Source organism: Gordionus sp. m RMFG-2023, chromosome 3 (assembly GCF_954871325.1).
Source record: "Gordionus sp. m RMFG-2023 chromosome 3, tfGorSpeb1-WG-v2, whole genome shotgun sequence".
In the NCBI taxonomy this organism is placed as follows: Eukaryota; Metazoa; Nematomorpha; class Gordioida; order Chordodea; family Parachordodidae; genus Gordionus; species Gordionus sp. m RMFG-2023.
In genome coordinates, this window is record NC_088777.1 from 38228551 (window position 1) to 38239315 (window position 10765).

Here is a 10765-nt window from a genome sequence, read left to right on the forward strand (position 1 = left end):
TATATACATTTTATCTGCAATAAGTTTAATAAGGCTCATCATATTGCCATCTTGATGCCTGTTCCCCCAGAAGGCTTGATTGCGAGATAAGCATTTATATTTTTTTTGGTTAATATTTTTGGGCATATTTTGACAATGATTTAAAAATTATAAATGATTATATATAAGATTTAAATTTTAAATTTTTATTATTCCCTTTGATAAAATTTTAATTTTGCGCCAAATCTTGAAAGTGGAAAAATAATTTTATGATAAGAAATATCGGATAACAAACTAATTTGCTAAACATCGACCATAAAAATTTTTAAAAAAATAATAAAAAAATTTTTTTTAAAAAGAAAAAAGTCCCCATAGAAATTTATAGAAGCAGCTGCTTCGGACCCCCCCCCCCGTTGTAGGGGTCACTGACAGTCATTACATAAGGTCATTTGGGAGCAGGAAAAATCAAATCCTTAGCCAAAGATTATATGTGGGGGTCTAATATAAATAACGACATAAACATGGATGTGAAAAGCTGTGTCGATTGTAACATATATCATGACAATCCTAAAAAGATAACCATGGGTTTCGGCAACCAAGCCATTTGAAAGGATACACATAGATTATGCGGGTCCGTTTTTCACAAAAAATTGGTTAATAATAATCGATGCCTATAGCAAATTTTCAATTGTTCCTGTTAAAAATATAAAGACCGATCACTTTAAAAGAAATGTTCAGAACTATTTTGCTATATGGAATACCTGAAACTATAGATACTGATAACGGCACTAACTTCACAAGTAATGATTTTGAAAAATTTTGCAATAATTATGGTAAACATGTACTCACGTCCGCGTACCACCAGCAATCCAAGAGCCAGGTAGAACGTATGGTGAGAACGTTCAAAACACATATGAAAAGGATTACCAAAATTGACTTAGATACCGCATCACAAATTTTTATTAATTATAGAAACACGCGTAATGATACTACAAGAGTCACACCTTCCAAGAGAATGTTCAATCGTGATATTAGGGTTAAATGGGACCAGGCTTGTTAATAGATCCTTTTAAAAAGATCGAATCCCGATCACGATCTTTTGAAAAAAGAGGATCGAAATCCAGGATCGACATTTTTTTAAAAAAGGATAGCGATCACGATCACGATCCTTTTCTTAGATTTCTGATCGATGCAAAATTAACTAATATTATAAAAAATAAATAAGCGATGGTTTTATACATCTATAATTATAAACAACTAACACATACTTTAAAATATACAAACAAATATATGCATCATAAAAATTTATTTTATTCACATTAATTATATTAATCTTACAATCATAATCATAATATAAACTTATTAAGTATAAACTATTGAACAAAAGATCATCTGATTTTAACAACAACCCAACTCCTTCAAAAAATCACTTTTGATTGACATTTCATACATATCATAATATTGACATTTCACATATAATATATATATATAAATATATAACAAAACTACAAAACTACAAAACTACAACAGATGGGATACAACAAGGTGACCCTCTAGGTTCCTTTTTGTTCTGTCTGGGCATTAATAGTCTAATACGAGACATTAATGACCAATGAAAGCTAAATCTTCATAACTGGTATATCGATGATGGTCAGCGTCTACATGAGCGGGAGGGGTAGGAACAGTTTGCATCCTATTTTTTTAAGGGGAAGGGGGTAGGCTGCTTTAATGGGGGTAGGATAAATTTTTTGGCGAGTTATCTATTAAATTTTGAGATGAAATAGGACAAAATTTAATGCTGTAAAAATTAATACTTTTATTATAGTATTATTAAAATACAATTCATCGACCAAATCTATATATTGCAAACAATCATACACATTGTTTTCCAAATAAACTATCCTTTTAAATGTAATTTAAAAGGTTTCGATATATCAGCAAGCTCATAATGCCATAATAATTAATTCATTGTAAATAATGGAGGTTTTAATTGAATTTATTATCTAAAATAATAAATTCTTTATTATCTAAAATAATAAATTCTTTATTATCTAAAATAATAATTCTTTATTATCTAAAATAATAAATTCTTTATTATCTAAAAAATAATAAATTCTTTATTATCTAAAATAATAAATTCTTTATAATCTATATAATAAATTCTTTATAATCTAAAATAATAAATTCTTTATATTAACAAAATATCGATAGTTGGTAGTAGAGATAGATTAATTTAAGTTATCCTTTATAAATTCTTTGAAAAGAGAATCAATAAATAAATAGGTGAAATTAATAATAAAGAGACACAGCCGCCGAAGGCGGCGGGGATTTTTTAGGAGGGTATGCAAAGGTTTTTGAAGGGGGTTTGCATCCAGTAAAAATCTTGTCATGTAGACCGATGGTATACTAGGCGGCCCACCGACGGAAGTTATGTGGGCAATCCAAACAATAAAATCCAGCGAGAAAAGTTTGGGACTTCGAGTTAATCAAGATAAAAGCGAATATTGTCCTCTTAGGATCATTGATTTTAACCACGATACTATGTTCAATCATACACCATTGAACGCTTTAACACATCTCGGATCTCCAGTAGGTAAAGTCGAGTTCTTTATCAAGTTCTTTGCCGATATTTTACGAGAGATATCCTTTATGGGCGATACACTATCTCGCCTCCCAGCTCACCAAGCTTTCTTCTTATTAAAAAACTACCTTCTAATTCCAAGAATTTTATATACACTCCGATCTTTTAAAAAGGTAATTTTTTAAGCATATAATTGCATTTTCCTTAATTTGATGATAGATAAATAAATATAATAAAGAATGAAGCTATTTTTATTTAATCTTAATATGTATACTTAATAAGTTATCTGGGTTTTGAACCATGGCAATTATTTTTGCTAATAATTTTTTAAATAATCATTTTCAATGGGGTAAATATTACCACATTTTTGTGAGGCAATCAGGTTGGACCCATAATTGATTTCTATTTATGATAAATGATTCTTTGAGGTAAGTGTAAATTATATACAAAATTATAAGTGAGAGGTGAAAACCATTGTGTGATAAAAAATTTGTTAAAAGAATTGATAAATTTTTTATTTCATTATTAGATAAATTTTATATAACATCAAATTTTCCATAATATATTTGGCCTTTTTTCTAAATATTTATAGAAATCTTGGGAGAATGAACAGATAATCTATTCCTCTCATTTGATTATTGATTTAAGAAAAGATTTCAATTAAATGAATTGACAAAGTGATTCCATATACTGAAATATTGTTTATTTTTGTTAACAATAAATTAAATTTTTGGATATGGCTTGGGAATAATCTTTGAAACCTATGATGTGGTTTGGGTTTGGATTTCCATTAAACATGAACTGGGCCTGAAAATTATTTTTACTTATGACCTAGGCTGGATGAAGAAATCAATGCCAGTGAAGGTCTCTAATTTCAATGATTAAAATATATCATTTCTCAGACTTTATTTGAAGATAAATGAATGGGCAAATCACAAATATGCCTGTTTTCAATTATTTGCAAAATTTATTAGGATTGTTAATTTAAAGAAACTATGATTTCAAAGCATCATACATTTCTAAAAATTGTTGGACACTAAGAAATAAAGAAATCAATTGTGAAGTGTATAATGGAGGAAATATTGATCCATGATTGTTTTGGCATAAATAACAAAAAATATTATATTTTTTGTGACCATGCATTAAGCTTACATATAATATAATAGGAATCTTTTAAGAAAACATTATCAAAAATATAAGTTAATAGCTGATAGTCCATTATGAATGACTGGTAATCAGAATTTTCTTCTTTATTCAATGATGGGTGCATAATAAATTTCCTTTATATGATGATGATTGAATCAGTAAATTTTTCATTATTTTTATAAAATATGTTAATAGAGTGTATATTTATGAATTTTAATTTAAAAACAATAAGGGTCTAGAATATATTTTTTTGATTATAAATTACAAATACAAATGAATAAGAATTTATTTTAAAAGATTTTAATATATTTTTTAGATTAAAAATATAATACAAATGAATAAAAATTTATTGTGCACATATATTAAAATATCTAAATATATATTTCTTTAATATATTTTGTAAAACCACTGGAAAATTTTAAAATTACACCCTCATTTAAACAAATATAAATTTAATTTCTGAATCACACCTCATAAGATAGGAGAATTTTAAGATTCAGCCATCCACCGTCAAATAAAGGATAAAATTATGATTCTCCATCATTCTTGATGGCCATCAGTGAGTAAAAAAATATTATCTAAATATTTATTTCATTTTTATTCTAGATGCCAAGTAACAAAACAATATATAAAGTCAAATGTGACTATATTAATTGTAAAACTTCTAAAATAAGAAGTGACAAAATAAATAACCATTATAAACATAAACATCCTCATGTCAAGTTATCTGATATCAAATTTACAAAGATAGCTATCAAAAAGGATAATAATTGGGTATCCTTAAATAAAGATATTCCATTCAATATCACAAATGGGGTTGAAACCAAGTTACAAAAAAAATCAATAACATCTTACTTCCAAAAAGTAATTTTTTATATATATTATTTTAATTCATGACAATAAATATAAGTAAAAATAACCTTAAATTTTGTGAATTAGTAGAAACCAATTCTTCATCTATAATTTGAGCATAATACTTTTAATTTTTATTAAAGATAAGATTTTTAATATATAGGTACATTTTTATTATGCCCTTTATCAATTTTGAAGGAAATAAATTATAAGAATATTTAAATATTTCAACTTTTGTTAAAAAAAAATTTATATATTATAATTAAGAATAAAATAAGTCATTTGCCTAAAATTTTCACTACTCTTTATTTAATAATTAGCACAAATCTTTTATTGAAGATTCCCAAATTATATTATCTCATACAATGCCCAGTTCCAGTGATCTGCTGATTTTGAATAATGAGGTACTTAATTTAAATAAGATTTGTTTTATAATTTTGAAGGGAATAAATGAGGATATTCAGATATTTTCATGAACAAATTTTAATTAATCTTTATTTAATAATTAGCTCAAATCTTTTACTGAAGATTCCCAAATTATATTATCTCATACAATGCCCAGTTCCAGTGATCTGGTGATTTTGAATGATGAGGTACTTAATTTAAATAAGATTTGTTTGATAATTCTGAAGTGAATAAATTATGAAATATTTTCCACTTTTCTATATCTTAATTAAGAATAAAATTTTTATTAAAATTAAGATTTTCATAAGTAAACAAATTTTAACCACTCTTTATTTAATAATTAGCATGAATCTTTTATTGAAGATTCCCAAATTATATTATCTTCTCATACAATGCCCAGTTCCAGTGATCTGCTGATTTTGAATAATGAGGTACTTAATTTAAATAAGATTTCTTTTATAATTTTGAAGGGAATAAATGAGGATATTCAGATATTTTCATGAATAAACAAATTTTAATTATTCTTTATTTAATAAGTAGCACAAATCTTTTACTGAAGATTCCCAAATTATATTATCTCATACAATGCCCAGTTCCAGTGATCTGGTGATTTTGAATGATGAGGTACTTAATTTAAATAAGATTTGTTTGATAATTCTGAAGTGAATAAATTATGAAATATTTTCCACTTTTCTATATCTTAATTAAGAATAAAATTTTTATTAAAATTAAGATTTTCATAAGTAAACAAATTTTAACCACTCTTTATTTAATAATTAGCATGAATCTTTTATTGAAGATTCCCAAATTATATTATCTTCTCATACAATGCCCAGTTCCAGTGATCTGCTGATTTTGAATAATGAGGTACTTAATTTAAATAAGATTTCTTTTATAATTTTGAAGGGAATAAATGAGGATATTCAGATATTTTCATGAATAAACAAATTTTAATTATTCTTTATTTAATAATTAGCACAAATCTTTTACTGAAGATTCCCAAATTATATTATCTTCTCATACAATGCCCAGTTCCAGTGATCTGCTGATTTTGAATGATGAGGTATTTAATTTAAATAAAACTATACACTCTTTAATAATAATTAGCAAACACACAAAGTTATTGAAAATTCCCCAATTATATCTTTTTTTCATCCAATTATCAATCCCAATGCAAGCCAAAATATTTCAAACATTAAAGGCCCAAATATTATTCAATTATATAAAAAAAAGGAGCCTAATGACCCTTTTCATTTCATATTCTTTAGAATGACAAATATCTTGATTAATTTCATAATTTCCATAGGCCCATGTCAGCCATGTTCAAATATATTTCAATATCCTGTTACTCACAAAAGGTTTTTAAAAAATTTAATTTTTATTAATTTTTACGCATCCATTATTTCTACTTTTAAATAGGAGCATGAATATATCCTATTATAAAAAGGTTAATATTGATGGTTCCCTCAAACCAAGAAATTGGTTATCCTATAGCACCACTTTAGACAAAGTCTTTTGTCTTTATTGTCTTATGTTTGGTGGCCCTAAATCCAATACTTTTTGGACTCAACTTGGAGTAAATAATTGGAAAAATTTTAAGCGTGACTTAGAGAGACATGAGTCATCTTCTATTCATAAGGATTGTGAATACACCAACATGACTTGGCTTGCAAATAAGCGTATTCAAGATCATTTTCTATCAAATAGGCTTGATATAATAATGGAAAATCGTAATATAGTTCATAATATTATTGATGCCATTATATACCTTATAAAATGTAACATAGCCTTTTGGGGCACTAATTCGAATGAAGGTAATTTTATGTGCCTCATAAAATTAATGGCAAAAACGGTTCCAACTTTACGGGCATACATTGATAACAACGAAAAATTGAGGAGAAAAAAATCAGATAAAATTTCAAGACCTTATATAAATTTATTGTCATATGGCCATGTGAAAAAAATTATTGAAGTCATTAAGATAAAAATAATAAAATGTATTATTCAAAAAATTAAAGAGAATTGTGCCTATAGCATCATATTAGATGGAACATATGATGTGTCTAAAAAAGAATGCATTGCTTTACTTGTAAGATATATAGAAGATGATCCGCATCCACATCCTGTAGAAAGGATCATCCATGTTTTTACAACATCAGAAACCACCGGGGAAAATATAAAGAAACATGTTTTTTCTAAGTTCAAAGATCTTGGTCTTCCTCTTGATTATATGGTTGGGCAAAGTATGGATGGTGCAGGGAATATGAGAGGAGTATACAAAGGAATGCAGGCTTTAATATTGAAAGAGGCTCCAAAAGCCATATATATTTGGTGCCATGCACATAGGCTCAATTTAGTAGTTGCTCATGTTTGTGGATGCAAAATAGAAATGAAAAAGGTAATGGGAATATTGGATGAGTTATATAATTTCATGAATGGGGTAAGACGTCAAGGAGTGTTTGTTAAATATCAAATGACAAAGTCTAAAAAATCTCTTAAAAGAATAAAAAATACAACAAGGTAAATATAATATTTTTAATGTAACTTATCTTTTTTTAGAAATTGGTCATCATCTTATAAAGCTGTAGAAATTTTTTTAGATGTTTATGAACATATTATAGCATCATTAAATGAATTAAAAGATTCTAATGACCCAAGCACCTCTTCTATTGCCGATGGATTATTAACAAGAATTAAGGATGAAGATTTCATATTAAGTCTATTTATTTTGAAAGAAATATTGAAATGCACACATGAGGCTTGTATTGAAATGCAGGCAGTTGGTAATGATTTGGCTATGGTAACTAAATTAATACAACACACAAAAAATAAATTACAAAGACTAAGAGGTTAAAATTAGTTACGATTTCTATAAATAATTTTAAAATGTAGCTAATGGGGATAATATTTTTTTAAAATTGCATTCCTTATCTAACAGTTATTTGAAAAAGAATAATGTTACAACGGAATTGCATAATATAAAATCAATATTCAAATTTGATCAAACAGCATTCAATAATTATGTTAAACAAAAAAAAAACAAGTTGAATAAAAAAAGATTTAAAATTATTATTTAGCATTATAGATATAAAAGGGAAATATTTTTCCCTGTGCTTGATACAATCATTAATGTTTTAAATGAAAGATTTAATTATGATTGTTTAAATTTTTTATCTCAAATATCTCTTTTTACACCAGCTGGAATTATAGCCAATGATAGAATAGAAGGGTGGCAAATATCTCAAATTTGTCATACTTACCAATTAAATGCTCAAGATATTGCTCGTGAATATAATGATTTTCGATCTTTATATTTGGATTCACAAGCAATCATTTATTGCAAGGATCTTTTGAAAATAAAAAAGAATGATGGGTTATATATTGATGAAAGTAATTTATTGATATTTTATTTAAAATTATATATAATTAAAGGTATTGTAAACGATGAAACCGAGGAAGATATCAATAACGATAACATAATTAATACAAAAAAATGGATAAAATATTCATTTATACTACCATATCGTCTTTTAAATAAATTAAATTCTTATTCTAATTTATATTTATTATATAAATATTTATTGACTCTACCAACTACTTCTTGTTCAGCCGAAAGAGTGATGAGCAAAGTCAAAATAAATAAAACTAGAATGCGGAATAAAATTTCTGACCCCTTTTTAGAAAATTTACTTCTAATATCCAGCGAAATTGATGTTTTTGAAAGATTTAAAATAGACGACATTATAACGCGATTTGCATCTACGTCTAAAAGATTAACTAAATTATTAATAAAATAAGTTATATCTTTTTCACAGCTAATTATATACGCCTTTTTAATAATGTAAATTTAATTTAATAGTTTTTTATATCATTCTAGTCCGGTGCATAATATAATACTATATTCATTTTATTTAAATATTTTATAATAGTTATATTTACATAAATGTTTTTATAATTCCAGTGCAAAATATATTATATTCATTTTATTTTAATATTTTATATAAAACTTATATTTACATAGATGTTTTTATAATTCCAGTGCAACTATATTCATTTTTTTCTCATATTTTATATAAAAGTTATATTTACATAAAAAAATTTATATTTCCAGTGCAAAATATACTCTATTCATTTTATATTTTATATAATAGTTATATTTACATAAATGTTTTTATAATTCTTGTGCAAAATATACTATATTCTTTATTCTAATATTTTATATAAAAGTTATATTTACATAAAAATTTTTTTTATATAATAGTTATATCTATATGAATGTTTTTAATTAATATAAAGGCATTAGACACGGATCTTTCAATATGACGTCAACCTCGCTGCACACGAACTGGAGATTAAACGCCTTACAGAAGATATACTCAATCTTAAATTTGTGGAATTATTATGGTTACAGGCTACCTTACCAACCAAATCCGGCGGCATTGGCATAAGATAACTTTCTATACTTTCCGTTAGTGCGTTCATATCCTCTCGCCTGTCCTGCGAGTCCATCATACAAACACTCACCAAACATCCTGACCCCTTACTCCTATAGGCAATTGATCTATGGAAGTCCCTATCATTAGTCAATTCTCCATCGTCGGCACTACAGAAGGATTGGGATAAACCTCTAGTTGGCAACTCCGTTGCATTCCTTAAATCGAGGAGCCAACCAGAGGACCATTCTCTAATCTTCTCCATTTCCGTAGGTAGTGGATACGAATTTCTTGAGGCTTTCCCATCGCGAAACCTTGACCAGTTCCTAAACAATGATGAACTAAGTCACGCCATAGGTCTTAGAGTTAATTGTGATATAGTAATGCCTTATCACTGTATCCTCTGTCAAACGTCGGTCAACTCCAAAGGCAGTCACTCTCTACACTGCAAGTGCTGTAGAGGCAGATTCATTAGGCATTCAAAATGCAATGATACCATTGCCAGGGCATTAAAATCCGCCGGCATCCCATCAACCCTCGAACCTACCGGCTTTTACAATTCCGTTGGTAAGGGCCCGATGGTTCGACTATGATCCATTGGAAGAAGGGGAATTCCTAACCTGGGATTTCTCATACATCGATCCTCTTGCCCCTTCCAATATAAATAGAGATGTCATACTAGATGCCGAGGCGAATAAACTAGATAAATATTCGCCATCTCTTCCCCCCAATTTTACATTCCTACCATTAATCGCCACGACTCTAACGTCGTTCGGCTCTCATGCCCTGGCCTTCTTTAAAGAGCTGGGAAAACGGATCTCTGCGGAACGAGGACCCTAACGAGGGATTCTATCTACGCCAAAGATTAGCCATAAACAATTATACAATTATCTCAGCTTTATTTTTTCAATATCCGAAACCCTCTAATTGAACACTATCCATAGGATAGACTTAGGCCATTTTGCTGCTTATTATAATGTTAACGCTAAAAGGGAACTTGAATCTCAATCAAAAAATAGCAAGAATTAATGACTTTATATAATTGTGATTTACTAATATTATATATTTTTTTTACTATTTGTTATATAGGCGATAACAGTGGTGAAAGATAACGGTGGAGATATTAATTTATAATAATTCTAAAATGATACTTCTAAATAAATATAAAATAAGGTATATATATATATATATATAGTATTATAAAAAAAACAATTTAAACGAAATACATAGTAATGGCTATAAAAACAATTTAAGTTAAATAAAAAATCAATCGATCAACACTATTATTATAACTTACCTTGTAATAACATATTATTATAATATGTATATAGATTATATATACAATGTTCAGATAAAATCTTTAATTAAT

At 27.1% G+C, this 10765-nt stretch overlaps 1 protein-coding gene across 2 annotated transcripts; it reads left to right on the top strand.

The window, feature by feature from the left end:
- The first annotated feature begins 2777 nt into the window (after positions 1-2777).
- LOC135925771 (zinc finger MYM-type protein 1-like) lies at positions 2778-9226 on the top strand. 2 transcript variants are annotated; one of them, XM_065461242.1, is made up of 14 exons: positions 2778-4269; positions 4313-4570; positions 4879-4962; positions 5068-5151; positions 5308-5394; positions 5504-5587; positions 5744-5830; positions 5940-6026; positions 6071-6321; positions 6383-7483; positions 7523-7812; positions 7856-8006; positions 8049-8353; positions 8396-9226. In XM_065461242.1, the coding sequence occupies exons 2-14, from the start codon at positions 4313-4315 to the stop codon at positions 8758-8760; spliced, it is 3234 nt and encodes a 1077-aa protein (XP_065317314.1). In that variant the 5' UTR covers positions 2778-4269; the 3' UTR covers positions 8761-9226. The 2 variants fall into 2 exon arrangements, with proteins under 2 accessions (XP_065317314.1, XP_065317313.1); XM_065461241.1 differs by having other exon boundaries at positions 2778-4265.
- Positions 9227-10765: the final 1539 nt, after the last annotated feature.

Coding starts and splice junctions, on each gene's coding strand:
- LOC135925771 (XM_065461242.1), top strand. CDS start 4,313: ATGCCAAGTAACAAAACAATATATAAAGTCAAATGTGACTATATTAAT. Junction 5,152..5,307: donor TGGTGATTTTGAATGATGAG/GTACTTAATTTA, acceptor TTTAATAATTAG/CATGAATCTTTTATTGAAGA. Junction 8,354..8,395: donor TGGGTTATATATTGATGAAA/GTAATTTATTGA, acceptor ATATAATTAAAG/GTATTGTAAACGATGAAACC.